Source organism: Branchiostoma belcheri, unplaced genomic scaffold (genome assembly GCF_001625305.1).
Source record: "Branchiostoma belcheri isolate BF01 breed outbred unplaced genomic scaffold, Haploidv18h27 scaffold40, whole genome shotgun sequence".
Taxonomy (NCBI): domain Eukaryota; kingdom Metazoa; phylum Chordata; class Leptocardii; order Amphioxiformes; family Branchiostomatidae; genus Branchiostoma; species Branchiostoma belcheri.
The window spans coordinates 235,133-256,986 of record NW_017804021.1 but is presented as its reverse complement, the minus strand read 5'-3'; the positions used below and the strand labels follow the sequence as shown (position 1 = coordinate 256,986).

The 21,854-nt window shown below is 40.6% G+C and overlaps 4 protein-coding genes across 9 annotated transcripts in view; 3 read left to right on the top strand and 1 right to left on the bottom strand.

Annotated features, from left to right (window-relative positions):
- The window catches only part of LOC109477549, a 13,953-nt gene extending 9,652 nt beyond the window's left edge, over positions 1-4,301 (bottom strand). For both annotated transcript variants that reach the window (XM_019778863.1, XM_019778864.1), the window contains exons 1-5: positions 4,204-4,301; positions 3,575-3,965; positions 3,272-3,377; positions 2,866-2,964; positions 2,280-2,441 (exon numbers count right to left, since the gene is read on the bottom strand). In XM_019778863.1, the coding sequence (XP_019634422.1) occupies positions 2,280-2,441; positions 2,866-2,964; positions 3,272-3,377; positions 3,575-3,699 (492 nt within the window). In that variant the 5' untranslated portion in view covers positions 3,700-3,965; positions 4,204-4,301. The remainder of the gene's footprint in view (positions 1-2,279; positions 2,442-2,865; positions 2,965-3,271; positions 3,378-3,574; positions 3,966-4,203) is intronic.
- A 2,155-nt stretch (positions 4,302-6,456) lies between these two features.
- Positions 6,457-9,049, top strand: LOC109477574 (ethanolamine-phosphate cytidylyltransferase-like). Its single transcript, XM_019778899.1, has 3 exons — positions 6,457-6,848; positions 7,185-7,439; positions 7,754-9,049. The coding sequence occupies exons 1-3, from the start codon at positions 6,615-6,617 to the stop codon at positions 8,396-8,398; spliced, it is 1,134 nt and encodes a 377-aa protein (XP_019634458.1). The 5' UTR covers positions 6,457-6,614; the 3' UTR covers positions 8,399-9,049.
- A 363-nt stretch (positions 9,050-9,412) lies between these two features.
- On the top strand, positions 9,413-16,318 carry LOC109477561 (tetratricopeptide repeat protein 29-like). Its single transcript, XM_019778885.1, has 10 exons — positions 9,413-9,549; positions 10,412-10,651; positions 11,348-11,571; positions 12,037-12,222; positions 12,515-12,724; positions 13,114-13,199; positions 13,335-13,426; positions 14,028-14,151; positions 14,512-14,746; positions 15,293-16,318. The coding sequence occupies exons 2-10, from the start codon at positions 10,434-10,436 to the stop codon at positions 15,451-15,453; spliced, it is 1,536 nt and encodes a 511-aa protein (XP_019634444.1). The 5' UTR covers positions 9,413-9,549; positions 10,412-10,433; the 3' UTR covers positions 15,454-16,318.
- A 786-nt stretch (positions 16,319-17,104) lies between these two features.
- Positions 17,105-21,854, top strand: part of LOC109477536 (RNA-binding protein 26-like) — an 18,983-nt gene continuing 14,233 nt past the window's right edge. For all 5 annotated transcript variants that reach the window (XM_019778843.1, XM_019778842.1, XM_019778845.1 and 2 more), the window contains exons 1-5: positions 17,105-17,424; positions 20,012-20,130; positions 20,779-20,927; positions 21,246-21,346; positions 21,622-21,719. In XM_019778843.1, the coding sequence (XP_019634402.1) occupies positions 17,366-17,424; positions 20,012-20,130; positions 20,779-20,927; positions 21,246-21,346; positions 21,622-21,719 (526 nt within the window). In that variant the 5' untranslated portion in view covers positions 17,105-17,365. The remainder of the gene's footprint in view (positions 17,425-20,011; positions 20,131-20,778; positions 20,928-21,245; positions 21,347-21,621; positions 21,720-21,854) is intronic.

Here is a 21,854-nt window from a genome sequence, read left to right as displayed (position 1 = left end):
ATTCTCCCCCGGGGAAATTTTGTATTTTTTAAACGCATTTTCCTGCACTTTGAAAGGCAAAATTAGGCGTAACGAAGAATTATTCATTAACGCTTAACGCTGAATTTAGGATGACAAATAACGTACGTTGAATTAAAACGACCCATAACGCTTCACGAGGAATATACTGATAACGCTTAACGTTGAATTAGAGCGGGCCGGCAACGATTAACGGTAAATTAAAATAGCCCATAACGGTTAACGAAAAAGGGCATGCAGACCCTCAGAAATGGCGGTTAGTCCCCCCCCCCCCAAGTGACACATGCTTTCAGTACCATTGAACAAAGATGTATTTATGTCTTTATTCTCAAACATGTGAAAACATTCATTGCACAGGTAAGCCTCTTTTCAAATGTAACATTACATGTTATAATTCAATTGTTGTTCTTTTGCTTTAGTTGTGGGCTTGAAAAAAAATATATATCAAAACTGCATGCACTCGACATGATACTCAGTTGATCTACTGGGACTATGAAACCTTCCCAATAAAATATACAAAATCACTGGTTGCCATTTACTGTTCTAGTGTACGTGTAACATCGATGTTTACCTACAGAAAACTTGAAAGCGAATCAAGCAACAAAGTTTCTGTCGACTCCAAGCCATGTTTCTTCCGACTGCAAACTCCTTTAATCTAAGCTCCTTCGACCGATAATTCCTTCTCACTCGCTGTCAGTTGAATCACATCCACCTTGTGGAATAAGTTTGACGTCTGTCTTTCCGCTTTTGCCATCGTTTCTCCGCAATCACCACGTTACTAGTACCGTAAGTCGAAAGGTGGAAGAGAATGACATCGCCACGTTTTTGTTCTTTGGTGAGTGCTTCGCATGACCGACATCGCCACAACGAATTCCAACCATGTAAACAAGATTTTTTGTACCAAGATGCTGTCCATTTAGTTAACAGTAAAATAATTGTTCATCTGTTGCCGTTTATGTTCCGTTTTTTGGTCATTTTTGAACATGAAAACGTAGCGAAAACTTTCCTTTGTTTACGGCTTGGGTTTCTTCCGGCGTGGGTTGTCTGCCTCTGCCATTATGCCAATGTGGTGGTCAACAAAAATAGTGCTCCTTTCAGGCTTACATATTTTGTAGAATATTCACTACAGACTTAAGTTTACGATTGAAATTAGTTTTAATAATGTATTCCAAATATTTTTGTAATGTAATCACGCCATTCGATGCTATAAAATTTAATAAAAGTCGGTACATCTACCTCCAAACCAATGGAGTCTTCCGATGACCCCAATTGACCTGATTGTTGCGAGCTGCCTGCGCCATTTTGAAAAATCACGAAACGCATTTTCTCAGCCCAAATTTCTTGAATTATGCCCGTGAAAAAGGGAAGTTGGCCACATATTTATGCTTTTCAAGGAATCGAAAAATCAAATATGGATATTCGTAAGATTTTTGTAAGGATGATTGCCGCAATCTTCGCCGAGTCCACTGAAAGCACCGCGGCACGCACGACATGGTGTTTCAGATATCAAAGACGTCAACACGAGCGACCGCAAAAATTTCGTGTCAAAATCAAGTTTTCCTTTATTTCATACACATCTGGAGTCTAATTTTAGTTCACATTTTAATAATGTAGCGGCCACAAAATTATCACAAGGCTTGATTGAACGTCCTAACGGCCGTAGCCCGAGGTCGGGTGCACGGGTGGTGTTACGTACGTGGTGTTTAGCGGGTAACGGCCGGCCAGCCGTGACCGCTATCGGCGATGTTGACAGCCGGCGGGACCGGAATGGGGTGACCGCTGACCGCGTTGAACAGTGACCGCTATATACGCGATTCTTAATGCTTACGTCAATGGGAAAAATTCAAGGGACCGGCAAAAACCGACCGCTATGGCCGGGTGACCGCAATGCCAAGGTGACCGCTAGTACAGGTTTGACTGTACTTGCTTGTCCTCTATCTGTGGAGGTTGCTACCAGGAGCCAAGGAGCAAGCATTACCTATAGCTAGTATCTAACTGGCTGAGTGCACGGTTGAAGTTTGAAGCAGTTAGTCTGGAGATGATTAGCAATACTAAGTCTTGTTCCTTTAGACTTGTCCTAACTGGAATCCATGCCAACATGCAATTAAGACCTCTTTCTCAACGTACAACTTCATTCAAAATAAACAATCTCTGAGTTTCCTAGCAAACCTTGACTTGTTACTTACACAGTTACAGTTTACCCTTGTGTTTCTGAGCAAGTAAACAAACAAACATACAAACAAACAAACATGATGACTTACATCAGTAAGACCAAGTTCCCAGTCCTGCCACATCTTGACCCTTGCCCTTTCCCAGGGATCAGTGGGGTACAGTGCATGTTCGCCATAGTGGACGTTTGGGATAACAGTGTCCAGAAACTCTGTGATGACATTAGACTCGTACAATACACAGTTGGGAAGGCCCTGAAGAAAGCAAAGAACTTTTTAATTAAGATAGTCAGATGCAGCTCTAGCCAGTGTCAATCCCTCCATTATTTGACGGAATTTTGTAACTCATGACAGACAAAAATTGGTGTGCAATTTTAGCTATGGTAAGAGCTCAGGATACCTGCAAAATTTGCCCCTCAAAATGCAGGAAATGGTGTTTCAGAGGGCCATAACTTGAACATTTTCACAGGGTATGTATGATACTATGTCAAACAAGATGACGGAAAAAAATTGGGGCTGGCTAGAACACTGGTCTAACATTACAGATATTAACCTCACTGAAGTACAGTAAATTTCATGCTAAGCTTGAATGCCACTGTATGAGCAATGATGAAGTACTAGTAATAATTTCCAGGTTAAGTTGACAGTTGTGCAGTCAGACACATCAGAGTGACCTCACCTCAATGTTGAAGATGGTGAGGACAGGGACCTTGCCATTGGGGTTGAGTTTCAGGAATGCTGGATGGATCTGCTCACCTTTCAACAGATCAACCTCCACCTAGAATTAAAAGTCACATATTATAAGCCTTTCAAAAAGCTAAGGCCCCGTTCACACAAATATGCTGTAAACGCTTTCAATCTAGATTCCACCGAAGCCGGATTTGAAAGCGCCTCAACCCCAAACCACCTTGGGAGGTAGTTTCATTGCAGGTAGACATGAGAAATACCTGCACAGCTCCTATTTTACCTGCACTAACCTGCATATGCAGGTGGTATTCCCAGTCTTGTCTAATTCAAACACACTCTCCAGTACAAATGTACCTCGTTGCTGAAACCAGGAAACCTCCTGGCTAAACTCTACTTACCGTCTGGTATGGGATTTCCTTGTCGATGAGAACCATACGCACACGGCGGCTGCAGGGGCTGGCAGGACTGTCGTACAGGGTGATGCCTTTCAGGGCTCGGAACTTACTGCAATATAGAGGGAAACTCACAATCACGGGCTGCTTTAATTTACTTTCCACGTTTATGTCTCGGTCACATGTTATACAGATTATTTTGGCAATGCATTTAGCCTACTGTTGCATTTATTTATGTCTGTACTGTGTTTCTATATGGGTCAGTGTACCCAAAATAAAAGAAATTCAAATTAATGCAGTAGTTCTCACTTTTCCAGCTCTTTGTTGACTTCCTCGGCCCTAGGTTTTTCCAGCAGCAGTTTTTTCTTGTGCCATCCATTCCGTTCTTCATCATCTGCTGGTAAGGCTGTGCCATCAATGCTTGGGTGGGACATCTTTCAAAAATGCAAAGTTATCACCAACGTAGGGTTACTTGATGGGGTGTGGTCTGTCCTTGGTACTGACTGTTGAGGATAAAAGAACTAGAAGTGTGCTCAGTTGTTGTTAATCTTCTCCAGGCAGCGTTTCACTAGGTGGTGGACTTTGAAACATTTTCCCAACCAAACACGAGTAATCCAGCAATTCAGAGGTTTTCCATGTCAAGATATAAGACACTCCCACTTTCTGCAACCGGTGTGCAACAGATGATCATGAACGTTTGCTGTGGACATAAAAAATATATATTCAGTGGAACGCAAAGACGCTGCCGCAAAGACAGTTTTTAAAATACTGTAGTGCTGGTGAGACTATGGCGTTACTGTTTGTGGTCGCATGAATTGGATACGTTGATAGGGTTATGGATAGCTGCGGTACAACAAAAGAAAAGGATACTTGTTCTTGAAAGGATACACTGCAACAACAACTGATACAAATTTTGACACAGAGAGCATTTTACTCACTTTACAAACCCTGGAAACGCCAGGAGAGTTCACGATCTTGCAGGATGAACCAAACGCGTTAGTTTTGGGTTTATCTTAGTCGATCTGCTGCTAATTTGTAGGAAGGCCCATAGGTACACTTAGCATTTTTTATTCCACTTTGTATTTTCTATGGGTACTTTGTATTTTCTATGGGTACTTGTTTTTTCTGTGGGTACTTAGTATTTTCTATGGGCACTTTGTATTTTCTATGGGCACTTTGTATTTTCTATGGGCACTTTGTATTTTCTATGGGCACTTTGTATTTTCTATGGGCACTTTGTATTTTCTATGGGTACTTGTTTTTTCTGTGTGTACTTCGCGAAGTTTTTTTGGTTGGCTGGCGAAGCGACATTCATTTTGCTTTGATGTGGATGCTCCCATTTTTATTATGGCGGTATATTTCTATTTACCATTCTAGGCAACTAAATTTATTTTAAACCTATTAAAACATAATATACTTTACACTTTAAGAAAATTTTGTTTGTTTTGCATGCAATGTTCCACACGTTTATTAATTAGGAGTATCAAATAGTGATTATTACATCCTGGCATAGATTATGTTAATGTAGACACAGGACCATACTATTTTCGGGGGTGCTAGGACATATTGTTCAGACTTCCGTCAACATTTCCGTAGCGATATATGGTAAATCACTTCCTCGCTGAATGTTAATTACTCCTTTGTATTAAAAAAAGCCCGTAATCTAAAGCGAGGGTTCATTGCCAATGTTGGGAAAAAATTGCATTGCGGTTTGCTGCCCTCCTTCCAACCGCGAACGTTCATCACATGCAGTTTACGTAGGAAATATGGACAATATGCCGTTTCAGCAAGGAGGTTAAATACAAGTATTGTATTCAACCTCCTTGGTTTCAGTAAATAACCTGACATCTAAAATTGTTCATTTATGAAGTGCAAAAGCGTGAAACATAGGCCGTAAGCCATGGAGGTCGTTGACCTTTGCTGGGACGCCCCCCTCCCCACAAAAGTGCCAATTCATGTCACTACAGCACACATGTAGCTTACCACACGATTAGACGGTCAACCTAGAGTGTAATTTGAGTTTCTGTGAATATTTCAATAATTTAGATGTCAGGTTATTTACTGAAACGGCATACTGTCCATATTTCCTACGTAAACTGCATGTGATGAACGTTCGCGGTTGGTAGGAGGGCAGCAAACCGCAATGCAATTTTTTCCCAACATTGGCAATGAACCCTCGCTTTAGATTACGGGCTTTTTTTAATACAAAGGAGTAATTACATTCAGCGAGGAAGTGATTTACCATATATCGCTACGGAAATGTTGACGGAAGTCTGAACAATATGTCCTAGCACCCCCGAAAATAGTATGGTCCTGTGTCTACATTAACATAATCTATGCCAGGATGTAATAATCACTATTTGATACTCCTAATTAATAAACGTGTGGAACATTGCATGCAAAACAAACAAAATTTTCTCAAAGTGTAAAGTATATTATGTTTTAATAGGTTTAAAATAAATTTAGTTGCCTAGAATGGTAAATAGAAATATACCGCCATAATAAAAATGGGAGCATCCACATCAAAGCAAAATGAATGTCGCTTCGCCAGCCACCAAAAAAACTTCGCGAAGTACACACAGAAAAAAACAAGTGCCCATAGAAAATACAAAGTGCCCATAGAAAATACAAAGTGCCCATAGAAAATACAAAGTGCCCATAGAAAATACAAAGTGCCCATAGAAAATACAAAGTGCCCATAGAAAATACAAAGTGCCCATAGAAAATACAAAGTACCCATAGAAAATACAAAGTGCCCATAGAAAATACAAAGTACCCACAGAAAAAAACAAGTACCCCATAGAAAATACAAAGTACCCATAGAAAATACAAAGTACCCATAGAAAATACAAAGTGGAATAAAAAATGCTAAGTGTACCTATGGGCCTTCGTAAATTTGGACCTGCATATATGCAGCAACCGGTGCGGTCGGTATTTAGGTTACATTTCTGGGGTTAAAGGTGAACTAATCCGGGATGTTTCGTTAAATGTTACAAATGGGTTCCTCGTCCTTCAGCCGATAACCACGAAAAGTAATTCATCATCCCCATTTTGATTTGACTTGCCAGAATTAAAGTACAGCATTGTAACTCATCGCCTTTACGTAAGAATAGAAAAACTTTCAAGTTTCTTCCAGCAACACCCCTGAGCTATAATATTGAACGGTCCCCAGATATAGAGGTTAAAGGTTACCGTGGTTGGCATACTTCCGTTCTTGGCGTGAGTTATAATCAAAACCCTTTCTTTCTTTGATAATTAACGGTTTTAGTGGCATTTAGGGGAAGAAAATCTGATCGAGTGATCTTTCCCGTACTTCCTCCGAAGTAGGCACCTAGAGTCCGACTAAATTATGGCTTCAGACGGCAGGAGGGACGGTCGCAGGCCCGTGCGGGTCTGGGTGGACGGGTGTTTCGACATGGCGCACTTCGGGCACGCGAACGCACTCCGTCAGGCCAAGAAGATGGGAGACTACCTGGTGGTCGGGATCCACTCAGACGAGGAGATCACGAAGCACAAGGGCCCGCCCGTCATGACGGAGCAGGAGAGGTACAAGATGGTGGGAGCGATCAAGTGGGTGGACGAGGTATGTGGCACCATGGCACCATGCCAGGGGAGGGGAGGGGGGCACATGTGCTTGGAGCCCCCAGCTTGTATTCATCATGAGAGGTGAACCACATACCAAGAAGACGACACATACGCTATCCCCCACCGTCCTTTCTTTATAACCATGTACTTATAAATGAAAACATGAGAAACGATGTAAGTGGAAATATTTGACTTTGAGATATTGTGCTAATAGCATTAGTCGATTCTTGTAGTAAGAAATTTGACACAATCCCAATGTTATTCATGTGGGCAAACAAGCTACATATGTTATATGGAATAACCAGAGGCTTTGAATTGAAAATTCTTCTATTAGGTTGTGGAGGGTGCCCCATATGTCACCACACTTGACACCATGGACAAGTACAACTGTGACTTCTGCGTCCACGGTGATGACATCACCATGACGGCAGACGGCCAGGACACGTACGCTGAGGTGAAGAACTGCGGGCGCTACAAGGAGTGTCGGCGCACGGCGGGCATCTCCACGACAGACATGGTCGGACGGATGCTGCTGCTGACCAAGACGCATCACAATCGGGAACACGAGGCACATCCACCCAGGGAACAGGTCAGCTGATTTCATCTTATTCAGTTCTGGCACGATGTTCCTTATTGGATAGAATAACTTTATTGCACATTATTATGGGTTACATGACAATAAGATTTATAAGGGTTTTATTGAATGTAATTTTGCTTCATGTGGCAGAAGTAACGATATTTGTGTGTATGTCATGTGTGTACATATGTGCAAACAGTTTCAGACCACTCACTCACTCACTCACTCACTCACTCACTCACTCACTCACTCACTCACTCACTCACTCACTCACTCACTCACTCACTCACTCACTCACTCACTCACTTTTGTGTCTTTGCTAACAGGTGGAGGAGCTGGGAACTGGACACGAGGCCCGCAGCCCGTGGACGGGAGTCTCACAGTTCCTGCCAACAACGCAGAAAATCGCCCAGTTCTCTGAGGGAGGTACCAACCCCCAGCCAGGCGACCGCATCGTGTATGTATCCGGAGCCTTTGACTTGTTCCACGTGGGACATCTAGACTTCCTACAGAAGGCTCGACAAGAGGGTGACTACTTGATCGTTGGGCTTCACACCGACCCTGTAGTCAACTGGTACAAGGGCTCCAACCACCCCATCATGAATATTCATGAGCGGACTCTCTGTGTGCTTGCCTGTAGGTATGTCTCGGAGGTTGTGATCGGCGCCCCCTACACCGTAACCCAGGAACTGATGGATCATTTTAACGTTGACGTCGTCATCCACGGGAGGACGCCGTATCCCCCCGACCAGGACGGGCGCGACCCCTATGGGGTTCCGAAGGATTTGGAGAAGTTCAAGCGCATCGACAGCGACAACGACATGACGACGTCCAAGATCATCAAGAGGATCATCACCAACAGGCTGAATTTCGAGGCAAGGAACAAAGCCAAGGAGGAAAAGGAGATTCGGGCTTTCGAAAACCTGCAAAAGCAGATGGCGTCCGGGGAGTGTTTTCTGGAAGAAGCTTGATTATAATATAAGCAATGTAATAATATGCTTGCTGTTTTTAAATAAAATCTGGTCGGTGTTCGAAAAGCTGATCCTGTTCCAGAACTTTGGAATAAAATCAGTTGAATCAGAACTCTCCTCTGTCCTCAAACACTTGTACAGTGTTTACATTAGATAGTTTCATATATATGGAATAGGAGCTGAAGATTTAAATGTTTCTACTGTTTATTTACTTTTGCATTACAGAAAATTCTTTGTACTGTCATTTTGAATGATGACAATTCTGGTCTTTTTACATACATTGCATATTTGAAGTCCTTTATTTTGTGACATGTTTCTGTATTTACCAAACAGATTTCAGATGAGATTGTGAAATGAGAGTTCAAAATAAGCTGGGGTGTGAACATTGAAACTAATGTTGCATAGTCTGGTGCTTAAGACTTGTTTCAGTGGATTGTTTACAGTGAAGAATCTAAGCAGCTTTTACCAGAATAGTAATTCGGCATAAACTTTGAATTTATGTAAGAGCAGCTAGTAACTTAATGGTCTCGTGGTGATATTGTTGTGCGTATACTTTCTGATAGGCTATATTAGTATTTTTTCAGTGAAATTTCGAAAAGACATTGTTTGTTTGTACATGTACTTAGATCTGCTGGTATTTTTAAAGAAAAATAAAATAGAAAATGTTGGAATATGTTTAGTTATTGGTTCTCTCCTAACAATCATAGCAGTTCACTATATTAAAAATGGTGAAAAAACACCAATTTTCATTCCATAGTAACGTTAACATGTAGTTTGAAAGCAAAATGACTTGAACGCTCTTCATCATCTTGAATACCCTCTGACCACCCTCTGGGGTGGAAATGATACTAGATACATCTTACACCATCTGTCGATAGAAAGTGCTTCACCTCAGTGGAGACTACATCAATATTGAGTGCAGGTTACCCTTACTGCAGTGCTCGAAGTTGCCGCTAGATGCCGCTTTGTCATAAAAGTTGTCATACTCCCGCGAGATCTGACGAGACTTAAGGCTGTCGCCATGACGACCGTCAGCACCAATGTCGGCCATGATGGAAGGAGAAGAAAGGTTTGAAAAGTTGGACCAAGTTACTTGCACGTAAAAGACACTGCAAATTCGGACTGACGACTCCATTTTACATGATCCGAAGGTACGAGAAGATAAGGCGAGGTTGTATACGTGTCTTTAGAAATGCTATTATGCTACAGCTTCTGTTAAACTAAAATGTTTGCCTCTCGAAATATGGTACGAAAAGTCGGAACACCTGTTCGATGCTAGTGTATACAAACTCCCAGATAGATATATCCATTTGCTACTCGTACGTGCACGTTTCTAACGAAATATGTATTATCTAGAACTATGAGAATAATGGCGTTTTTATGTGTGTCTAGAAAGTGGGCCAGTTTTATCATTCCCTTATCCCAAACCTTGGTCTTTCAGAGAGATATACTAACTTGGAAACGTTGTACAGCTGTAAATGATGGCATCGTTTTGGCATCGTTTTTCGTTACCAGATCTATCTAGCCTCTGGTACTTTTACTAGGAAGGATATTCATCAAGTTAACACGTTGCGTGTTGTTTTCTCTGTTTACTCGTGTTGTTTACTCAAATTGTTGTTTTGTTGCAGGTTTTAATAACTTTCTGTAAAGTTCGTAAGTTACGTATCTGACCTAATTGTGAAGGAACTTCCACAAAAACTAGATGTCAGGTAACCCAAGAAGGTCAACCCACAAAAATTGACTTAGTATTTAGTCTAGAGAAGTTCATTCACAAACATTTTTAACACCAGCCGATGTTTTAATCACTGCCTATTTTCTAAAAAAAAAACGGTCATCAAAATGTCGACTCGTTATAAAAAAATTGGTTGTGAATGAAGGACTTTGCTATTAAGTTAAGTGGCAAGTTCGCGTCGTTAAATAATTGACCAACCGATGAAATTATTCATGGATATTTAGTCTAGTGTTTCCACTAATGTAAAATTTCATACATTATGTTTTATCATTACTTTCCAGATTTTCTAGCTTGCAGTGAACCATGGCTACTTTACCAGCAATCTCCCCGAATCAGGGGATCTACATGGGGGGTGCCAGTATTCCTCAGCGGCGCATGCCCAGCCCACCCAAGGGGAGGGCCCCCAAACCTACCCTCAAACCAGTGAAGAGAGTGCAGGGTATGAAGGACAGAGAGATGCTGATGAAACAACAGAACCTGCGAGTACAACAGCCAGAACTGGACAAGTTAGAGACAGCAAGGTGATCATTTTTTCTAGTTGACAGAGTGCATGGCACTCCGAGGCTTTAATAGGACTATACTTGTTTGTTTGCTTTTGTTTGTTTCTCATAACTGGTAAACTGCCTTAAGGCATAACATACCAGTTTTGTACAGTAAGTAGAAACTGCATAAGATTGAACTGTAAGGTTTGATCCACTTTTACAGGGAAGGAGCCCTACTCTTTTCAATAAGTGTGGTGGGATCTTTGCTCGAGGTGTTACTCTCCTCAATCACTTTTCCATATAGATGATAGCCTAGGTATCATACCTGAAATATTTATGCCATCACATAACATACATTGTAGCATGTTGTGTATTGTGACATTGAGTGGTCTAATCATGTTGCAGAAGGAAAACACATTGTATTTGATCACAGTAACTGGCGCTTAGATAGTAGACATACTGCAATGTATTGGATTACATTATGTAGCAAGTAGGAGGGGCTGGTCAGCATATAGCATATACAATGTATATGAATGTGTTTAAGTAAGAATAAACAGCAGTAGTTTGTTACGCTAAACCATGCAGTAAACATGAATTTCTTAGTTTCTTATTTCATGAGAAATCGCAACTTATGTAAGGCAACTGCTTTTAAGGCACTGTCACTTACAGAATATATAATCATATTATGTGATGTTATGTGAGTCTGAAGTTGTTGCTACCGCCTTGTCCTTACAGATATCGCAACTCCTACAAACACAACCTATGCCTGGAGATGTTACGGGAGGGTTTCCACAAGTCCTTCACGGAGCTGTTCCAGCTGATGAAGAAGAGGAAGGACGAGCGAGAGGAGGCGGGGCCTGACTCGTTGCTATGGCAGGAGCCTCTGCTGGAGGACCAACCAGAGAAGCTGGACCAGATCAAACATTACCTGACCAGAGGAGAGGCTGCCAGAAGGATGGGTAAGTGTTCAGTTCAGTTCATCCTTTTAGGAGGTGCCACCAGTGTTCTAGCCAGCATCTGTCTCTCCGTCATTCCAGGCATGCAGAAAAAAGGATTTCAGCACCAAGGATAGGGACATGTGGGAATCCTGTACTCAATTATTTAACACTTAACTATGGACTATGATTTTGTGGACTATCAGTAACAGAATGCCTTTAACCTTCTCCCTAACTCAATTTGTAGATTTTTTCATGGTACTTTGAATTTATATTTGCAGTTTTTGCGGTCACTTCTGTACCCTGAACTTACATTGCTGGGAGCCAATAATTTATCGACTTTCTTTTTGATGCACTTGCTGCCACCGTGAATGCCGTTAACAAGTCCATTTTTCTCAGGCCACGAACTTTTGCTACCGTGAACATGAAGTGATTTACAGTATTTTGAGCGCTGGTATTAATCCTGATTGTACCATGGCGTTGTCACAGGTAACATGGAGGAGGTGTACCACTGTCAGTACCAGCTGGCCAAGTACTTCCAGAGTACTGCCGACACCTGGCTGTCGGACCACTTCTTCCAGGCCTGCCTCCAGACCAGCCTGTCGGTACGCGGTGACGGACGGAGGAAAGAGGCGGAAGCAAACTGTAACATCGGCCTGGCCTATGAAGAGAGAGGTGAACTTCAATTTTGTATTGAACTGAAGTTAATCAGAAAGCACTTGAATGTTGGTAGGAAAGACTTGCAATCAGTTTTTGATCTGATTTACATGCAGGCAAAAACCTGATGATATAAAAAATTTGTATGCATGCGAGAGTACAAAAACTGTGTACGTTGAACTTTTCTTGCATGTAAATTGGTCTGCTATGACGTACATCAAAAACATACATTCAGATCGTATGCCAGCCCTTGAGGTAATGTATGATCTGAGAGTATGTTCTTGACATTTCTGTTGAAAACTCCCTACAGGAGAGTATGATCGAGCTGCACAGCACTTTGTGGAGTTCCATGAGCTGGCATCAGGGAGGAACTGGAAGGACGCCAGCGGGAAGACGTTGGAAGCCTCATCGTGCGACCACCTGAGTAGGATCTACACAACCATCGCTGATCAGATGAAGGCCCAGGACCCACAGGGTGCCATACAGTACCTCGCCAAGGCGTTTGAGATGGCAAAGGAAGGTGAGCCAGAGTGTCTTCCTACACTTTAGTTTAGTTTTAGGCATGTAGTCTAAATGTAATTCTCTTATGTAAATGTATCGGGTTTGACCACATACAGCAAGAGACTTATAGTCATTTATAGGAAAACTATACATTTAAAAGGAGACACAGGAAGAACATAATCATTATCATTATATTTTCTGAACTGTTAAGGCACTTAAAGGTAGCAACTATGTATTACAATGTAATGAATGTATAATCTAAACTTAAAGTCAGATTTAATGTATTTTCGTACCTTGTACCTTTTTCTATTGAAAATACACTTGACAGAATAATGAAATCCTGTATCAAAATATTTTTCATTAGGGCCTGTTGCATATTACAATATTTTTTCCCATTGCGTTCCTTAGGTGGAGACAGTTACAAGGAGGGCTTGGCAAGTTACAGACTGGGGAAGGCTTACGAGAGTAGTGGGGACTCAGAGACAGCAATCCTGGTCAGATATGTCTTTTTTCCTACAGTCATGTTGCTTTCAATATCTTAAAACTGCACAGTCAACAATTGACTACTGGTCAACCATTTTTGTTTTTAAATGCTTTGAGACTATATCTTTGAATTGTTCCTCCAACAGTACCTGAATGGCTACTTGGAGATCTGCAAGGCTAATGGAGATGACATGGGCTTCGGACAGGCTTGTGAGGCCATCGCCAAGTCTTATGAGAGGTAACATACCTTCTTCTGTTTACCTTCGCAGAAGGAAAATGTATTGTTTCCTTCTCTTTCTTCTCCAAATTTATAGGGTCAATGACCTAGAGGACAAATCTGTTCCCATGGTAACTGGTGCTGCAGCAGACACCCTGTGGTGTTGCGTTACATTATGTAGCAAGTGGCAGGACAGAGTTGAAGGGGCTGGTCACCATATTATGGCCTGCGTGACATTTACATGGTACAACCACGATTAATACCAACGCTCAAAATACTGTTATCTGCATACAGGGTTAGGCAGCAGAGATATGTAGTTCAAAAAGTTATAGTCCATAAAGTTTGTAACACTAACAAAACGTTAAATACAAATGTAATTGTGTACTGGATTCCCACATGTCCTTGTCCTTGGTGCTGAAATGTTTTTTTTCTACATACCTCCACTGGTCCAGGCAACATTGAAAATTACCTGCTCCAGACAAATTCGACCTAAACCACTCAGAATTTCGGAAGTTTAGATCATACTAAAACCTGTTCAGAAGCCATTGGCTTTAAATCATTTATAGTGTAACCATGTGGTTGTCATCATGATGCTGATCTAGTCCTGTTGTCATCCCTACAGCCAGGGAAAGATTGAGGAGTCTATCCAGTACCTGGAGGCATTTGTGGATGTAGCAGAGAGAACCCACCAGGACACAGCCCTGGTCAACGCCTGCAGCTGTCTGGGAGTCATTTATAACTCACTGGTAGGTCACAGGGACATACTGCAATTCTTGATTTTTTTCACACTGTACTTTTATTCTGTACTGTTTTCATGTCACTGACATGCAACCCTGCTTCTGGACCAAGAGGTTGCGAGTTTGAATATCGGCTGTTGATGCTCACCCGACATGCACGCTACTGTAAAGGGTTCCAGTCCTAAGTATGGGATGTTAAGCTGCAGTCCACTGTTCATTGTGCTTGTCGAAAAGAGCTAGGGGAATTTCTCTGGCACAATGAACCTGTAAATACTGTACATAGCGTCTGTCTTCTCTGACATGACCAGTGGAGGAATAGCTCTTCAGTGTGCTAAAACTGGATTCTTTCCTTTCTTTTCATGTCTTCAGGGAAAATACGGCCATGCCTGCCAGTACTTCGGAAAGGCGTATGAAACGGCGCGGGAGCTGAACAACCCGGGGATGATGGCGGCAGCGCGGGTACAGTACGGAGTCTCCAACGCCCACCACAGACTGGAGGACTACGCAGGACACCTGCAGACTCCCATGAGATACCAGATGGAGAGGATGATCGAATGGAAAGACGTCAGATTTGACGAGTTTGACCAACCCATCAGAGAGAGAGGTGAGATAATTGCCATCGATGCTTCTTCAATCATGCAAGAAATATCTCTATATACAATAAATTAATAATAATTTCTGTAATGTGAAAATAAAAATCTTTACATTCATCAATAACCTGTGATGTTCCAACATAGAAGTTGACTTACCATGGTTTAAGTGACAAGTGCTGTACATGTAAGTTGTACTAGGGTAAGTGTGCCTAGGGTTATCATGTGGAGAAGCTGCCTCCAGTCCCTTGAGACTTGCTTTAGTTGTCTTAAGGTGAAAGAACTCTATAAAGTAGGGTGGATTCATTCCTCAAGTTAAGCAACTTCTTTCACACCACAGTTGTTTCTCACATCTGAAGCTGCAAAGTTCCCATGTAGAATTTACATTCAGCCTGTCACAATGGTTTCAATTGGCAGCTGTAAACAATTGGTTAGTCACTAAATCATATACTCTTAAGTACTGTATAAAGCTTTACAACCTAGTTTAAACATGTAGTAAACCCACTCTTTTCTATAGCATGTTATATAAAAACCTGTCTGACTTTGACTTGTTTCCTCAGCCCCTTTGGGACATGCAGTTAGTGAGGAAACAGCCACGAGTGAAGAGGATACACCAAGGGAAGCTGCAGCGCCGGAGCCTCTAGTGGAGACAGACGGTACTGCAGGAGAAACGACAGAGGCAGCAGAAGAGGAAACAACACAAGAAGAACCGACTCCATAGGGAGGGGCTCATAGACAATTGGGTTGGGGGTGAGGGTCAGCATTTTGGCAGAACATCTTGCACTTGTGTGAAACCCGTATTTTTTATGGTTTTCGTTGGATGTTTGGTCAATGTTGCATCAGAATTTTGCCTGTTGCAGACAGCATCTTTTCTGACACAACATTTGAAAACCATAGATGGAATGACATCCTGAAATATGGGAATATGACCTTAAACAAGACATTCTGATGAACTGCTATGCACAATACATTACGGGTTAAATTGTGCAGGTGCAGTATGTTCTGCCAGCATGTTGGGACCTGGGTGGGGGTCTAATATTGTGTATATTTGCCACTCATACTTTGGTAACCTGCAGCTCATAAGTTGTTTCTTCATTCAAAGAGATGGACCCTATTTTCTCACAATTGATTTGAGGTGCCCAGACTTATCTGCAGTGTTTCTTTCTATTTGTCTTCTTTCCCACATCTATAGAGAGTCCTACACTTACAACATTGATATGTACATATTTTTGAAATACACGTTTGTGTAACTTATGTGAAGAAATACTTTGAAATCGTATGATCACACGCACCAGTATGTATATAATATATTGTGACAGTAGCAACATATTTTTGACCTATCTGTATCATATAATGTCAGAAGCAAGTGTCAATTTGTTTACTTACCAATCTCCTCAAATAGATTTAGGCCTGAATTCTATTTTGTGATCATTGACAGCAGAGTCTTTTATGTAGCTTGCCAATGGGTGAACAAAAACTTCAGATTATGTGTGAGAGGATTTTCTTGATATTGCCAAAGAAAGTGCCTTAGTACATGTGTACACGAGTTATTTACTTTAATAGAAAATTAAAGAAGCATTATAACATTGTTTTATTGTGCCTCTTTTTTTTTAAAAACTTTTGTTGAATCGAATATCTGCATTAGTAATATTATCTTAGGAAAGTCAGGGGGCTGTTTGAAAAAAGTCAAAACAAGGATGTGAAATAAACCTGCAGTTTGGAAGGAGGCTGCTAGGGGATCAAAATCTGGATAAAATTTCAATGGAAAGTTGACCTTCTCTGTCAAGTTACAGTTTAAACTTGCTTCATAATGATTCCTACCAACACAGATGAACTTTCAAGATAAAATTATGCTCCATGTTACATCATTAACCTGCTCTTATTCATCATTAATTGTTCCTATATATTGCATGAAAATGAACTAGAAGAAATCTTGAGGTTACTACTGGTAGCCTGGTTACCGGCAACTATAATAGGGCTACCGGCAGCTACAATAGGTTTGGTAACCAGGCTAATTCCTTGGCTAGAAGTAGAAGTTGTATATACAGATATGTAGATATAACGTTACATGTAAATGTTCACCCATAAATGACCCGGGGTCAACCCACTGGCAGCAATCCTATTTGGGAACGACACTTGGTCTTCTCGGGAACGAGAGGTGGACGATTACATTTGAAAGCATCGGCCAAAGTTGTGAGAAATACACGTCGTCGAACAAAAAGCGTACATTCAACGATTTTACAACATTAATAAGGTCAATTTTGTCTTTTTTTCTATTTAATTGTTTCGGAAAAGGTCAAATAGGATATATTAAAAGATGGATTTAATTTTGTGACACCCCCTGGACAGAATGTAAGTTTCCTACTCCGCCATTTTGAATGCGTGACTCGTGGGAGAGAGAAGACGATGTCGATGCCAAGGTGGAAAATTTGAGCACTTTCCGCCGGAGTTACTCCAGAAAATTGATCTAGATCTCCTCCTGATATGTTAAAGGGAATCTTAGACGGTATAACAGCCATACAGAGTGGAAAGCGAGGCGGGATATAGGGCGAAGCTGGTTGGAACTTGTCTGGTGATCAAACCGGCTTGATTCGTCGTTCGGTCGCCCGAAAACACATATTTTTTGCTTCGCCATGCCGATCGAGAACGTGGAAGCCTTCAAAACCTGGCTCGCGAACACGCTTTCACCGATGTAAGTACAATATTTGTTTCGAGATATCACATCTTATTGTGTTGGGATGGGTTATTCCGTGTTTTACAGAGGCAGAAGACCAACATACTTATAGCCATATGTACTACAAGCATACGTTTGTGTGTACAGACTGTGTGAAGGAAAGGAGGCGTTACAGTTTTGTGTTCTTCATTAATAACTTGCTTTTGACAGAAGTAGTTTGAAGGAATTGATCGTTATCGAATTTATGAAAACATAAGATTATAGGATGACTATTTATAAAGTGTATATTATATTATATTATATTATAGGTACAGAAACAAAGGATAATGTGGAATCCTGTTTTACATAATTTATATTTGTATGATAGGTTAAGAATTATGGTCTACTTGTAGAAGTTGTACTCCAGAATTGTCTGAAAATTAGTCCGCAGAATGTTCTGTCTTGATTTAGGGATTGTTGTACATAGAGCTTCTCTAATATTATACATTGTATTGATAAGAAAAGTTGCAAGCAAGAGCAAATCCTGCAACACTTGCCTTGGCTATTCCATCAGGTATCGTACTAGTAATTGGGATTGCTATTGAATCAAATGCTAACCAAATTCCCTTAATCTTAACCATATATATCTTATACAGAAAAGAAGTCACAAATTATTATTGGCAGTTTGGCACCGTGGATCGTATGGATGGCTCTTACAAACTACAATTAATATCATTATGTAGATATGGTTGGAAAAAATTCCTTGCCACAGGCTACTGCCCAAACATAGGTTGTTACAAAACTTATCACGTAGCTGCTACAAGAGAGAAATAACATTGACTTGAACTTCAATTTGAGGGAAGATTTATAAGGATGCTGCATTCCTGATTTTTCATTTTTTTATTTGATGATTTACTAGTCTGGTACTTGGCAGAGCGGGGTGTTTTTATCTGAGAAAACCTGTGACTACTAGCACCAACATGTAGAGTGTTACTCTGTTAGTCTTGGCTGAGAGTTAGATGTTTGCAGTCGGCACTGTTTGCTGTTAGAACTCAGATAAGCGCTTGTTTCAACATCCAGTCAGCAGAATAGAGTCCACTGCCCTTATTTTGTACAAAGAGTCTGTAACTCTAAAGTGTGATTGAAGCTCAGTGTTTTACATGGTAAAGGACACATACAGTGGACTACATCATTCTATTTTATATATTTTAGAAATTTAGCATTATCTAGCAACCTCTTTGCTAGATAATGCATATTTATGCACCTGTTTTCCAGTAATTCTATAATAACAAACAAATATATTAAGCTTATATTTAGCCCAATCTCTGTCTATGACGACTGCGTCGCCTTAAAACCGATTACCCCTTAATCTGATTAGTATTAGGTTGGATTCCACATTGTAGTCCTGCATTTTGAAAATATCTTTCTTGTAGATGTCTTTCTATGATATCCTGAATATAAAATGTAGACAATATTCAGAGACTGTAGAAAGAAAATGCAAAATGTTATTGTTATTGACTAAAGAATCAATGATAACGGTTTTCGTTTATTTTGCCTTAACTATTAGCCTGTTTATAATACACATTAATAGGCCCTGGCAGTGTTACATATTTGAGACCATCATATCTAGGCTGTTACAAGCCAAAGAAATTCTGACAATGCACTGTGAATATTTCTAATTTCACAGTGAGGTACATGTACCATTTTAATGGATTGGATACTAGTATTGATTTGACAATGAAATTAGTGTGTAGAAAATGGCCTGCATTTCCATTCATGTGGAAAAATACCATTTAATTTATTTTAAACCAAGGCCACACCAATTTAATTTGTTGGTTCTCGGATTCGCCTCTTCATTTTTTTTCTGATTTGCAAAAAAAAAAAGATTCTGGTTCTGAATCAACTCAAAAATGCTCATATTTTGCCCCCAACAGTTGAGGAAATTCCTTTTCTTCCTAGTTACAGTTTTTTTCCATCTATCAATGCAGTGGTTTGGTTAAAAGTTCAAAATTTATACTTGAAATTTTAACCCAGCCTTTTTTGTTGACTTCATGGCTCATATTGTAGCATTTGGGGCTATGATAGGATGCCTAGACCTGTTTTTATTTTATTTTTTTCGCCCTGTCGCTTCATATTTTTTCTGAAAAAATCCGAGAACCAACAAATTAAATTGGTGTGGCCTAAGCGCTAAATTATAGGCTCCAAGGATGTCTACCTATTTCGTTAAGTTCTCTGCAAAGACCTAAGATATATTAAAATTATGTATTTCCAGCATTGTTATGTTGTGTGTCAAATTGTCAATGCTTTGTCAAGATGCAATTTCATTTTTTTAGGTGCATATATTGAGTTGTTGAGGTTTTGTGATTTGGGTCATTGTTGCAGATTTTCTGTTACATAATACATGTAGTAGGTTGATACCCCCCACGCTGATACCACAGCCAGCTCAGAGCCAACTGAAATTAGATACACAGTCCAGTCACATAGGAGTAACCTATGTCCCCAAAGGTCATTGATCTCTTGTCAGTCATTTTATTTCTTGGTGCGATATACCTTCACCCATTGCATGTCACGACTTCACGGAGGTTTGTTTATTGTTGTTGTTTGTTTTTTTGTTGTGCCCCTGCAGTTGTGATGCCGACCCGCAGGCCTTGGCCAAGTACGTTGTGGCCCTTGTGAAGAAGGACAAACCTCAGGAGGAGCTCAAGGCCCTGTGCAAGGATCAGCTGGAAGTCTTTCTTCAGAAAGGTACAACTTCTAAGACTCTGTTTTGCTAGATAAAAAGGGATGACACAACTTTGCAAGATTCAACCTGCAACCCTTGCACTCTAGATTTAGATCTTCCCTAAATTTTTTAACCGTAGGGAAGATAAGGCCTACCTAGCACCTACTATTTTTTTTATAGAAAAGCCATGTATTATTAATAATAGAGATATATAGTATCAACTGTTATTTCAGATTTGCCCAATTGTGCAATGACAAAGACTCTGTTAAAAGACGTCTTCATTGTGTATGTCTTAAGGCATCCAAATGAATGCAATTTTAGGGCGACAAAACCCCCAAAAATATTCTGGATGATGAAAATCTGTCTGATATTGACATATACTGCCTTTCCTAGCACACTTTCATCATTATTTCATACATAAATCATTGAAACAGCTTAAAAACAAGTTACAGGACTGAGGAGTCCCTTTATTTTTTTTGGTACCATCAACAAATAACTAGATTATATTTTTGTCTCACAGATACCAGTATGCTATGGGATGGGGTTGATTCAGAAAATGACCAACAATTGACTTTTAAAACCAGTTTTACTGCCCTGAAATCACTTTGGGTGTGTTTATTGTTGTGTGATCATTACTGCTGGACTATCTAATTCTGTTCCCTTTGCTGTAGAAACAAACACCTTTGTGGAGAGCCTGTTTGTTGCGCTGAACACCAAGACGTACCTGCCTGTCCATGTGCCGGAGCCTGTCCCTGTTCCTGTCCCTGAACCTGAGGAGAAGAAACCAGAACCCATCATCACACACAGGAAATCAGAAGATGTATGTTTGTGCCTGTTCCAAAGCAGTCAGTCTGATTCAATTATCTTAACAGCCAATCAGCAAGAAGAACCACCACCTGTGAATTAGCCCAATCAGGCCATTGCATATAGAAATGCTGCTTGCCTATTGGCCTTTGCTCTCCAGTATCAAATATGGTCATGACACACAAAACACTGAGCTGAAACACTGGACATTTTAGTCTATAGTTCACAATAGACAGATTTTGATTGTCCATCATAATTGTAATTAGTAGTTTGACCAATGAGAGAATGACAATCCATTTACTGACTTGTTTTTCTGTTGTTCCCAATCATGCAGGTCCCTGATGATGATGAGCGTGACTTTCGCCGGGTGAGGAAACGCAGTCGTAGCCGCAGTCCCCATGACAAAGGTCGAGGGAGATCAGGGTCAGCAGAAAGGTAGGATAGCTACAGCTTCAGCAAGGTCTCGTTTGTGTATAACTCTGAGCGGGCAAGCTAAAACTGAGAGCATAAACATGCATTTATATCAATGAGAAATTTATTTTTAGCCAGCCCAACAGATGAAAACCTATGAGGTTAAAAAATTTTACATACAAGTAGCTTCTTTACACTATCACAACCAGCTGAAGAGTTCATTGAGTTCTTTTGAGCTGAACTGATTCCAGATCACTTCCACTTTTAGAGTTTATATAATAATTGTATATTACTTTCAGGGATAGAAAACGGTATGGAGATGATGATAGACCAAGGCGAAGGGATGACTACAGACCACGGGGCAGGGAAAGGGACTACCGACGGGACTATGGAAGGGGTAAGGATTGGATTGACCCAGTATAGGATTCTTGGAAACAGGATTATTTGGTTAATATCGTCATTAACTTTTTCAGGGCTTGAAATACAGATGGTAACTGTCAATACAGCAAATGAAAATAACATAAATGTATAT

Coding starts and splice junctions, on each gene's coding strand:
- LOC109477574 (XM_019778899.1), top strand. CDS start 6,615: ATGGCTTCAGACGGCAGGAGGGACGGTCGCAGGCCCGTGCGGGTCTGG. Junction 6,849..7,184: donor CGATCAAGTGGGTGGACGAG/GTATGTGGCACC, acceptor TTCTTCTATTAG/GTTGTGGAGGGTGCCCCATA. Junction 7,440..7,753: donor CACATCCACCCAGGGAACAG/GTCAGCTGATTT, acceptor CTTTGCTAACAG/GTGGAGGAGCTGGGAACTGG.
- LOC109477561 (XM_019778885.1), top strand. CDS start 10,434: ATGGCTACTTTACCAGCAATCTCCCCGAATCAGGGGATCTACATGGGG. Junction 13,200..13,334: donor ACTCAGAGACAGCAATCCTG/GTCAGATATGTC, acceptor TTCCTCCAACAG/TACCTGAATGGCTACTTGGA. Junction 13,427..14,027: donor ATCGCCAAGTCTTATGAGAG/GTAACATACCTT, acceptor TCATCCCTACAG/CCAGGGAAAGATTGAGGAGT.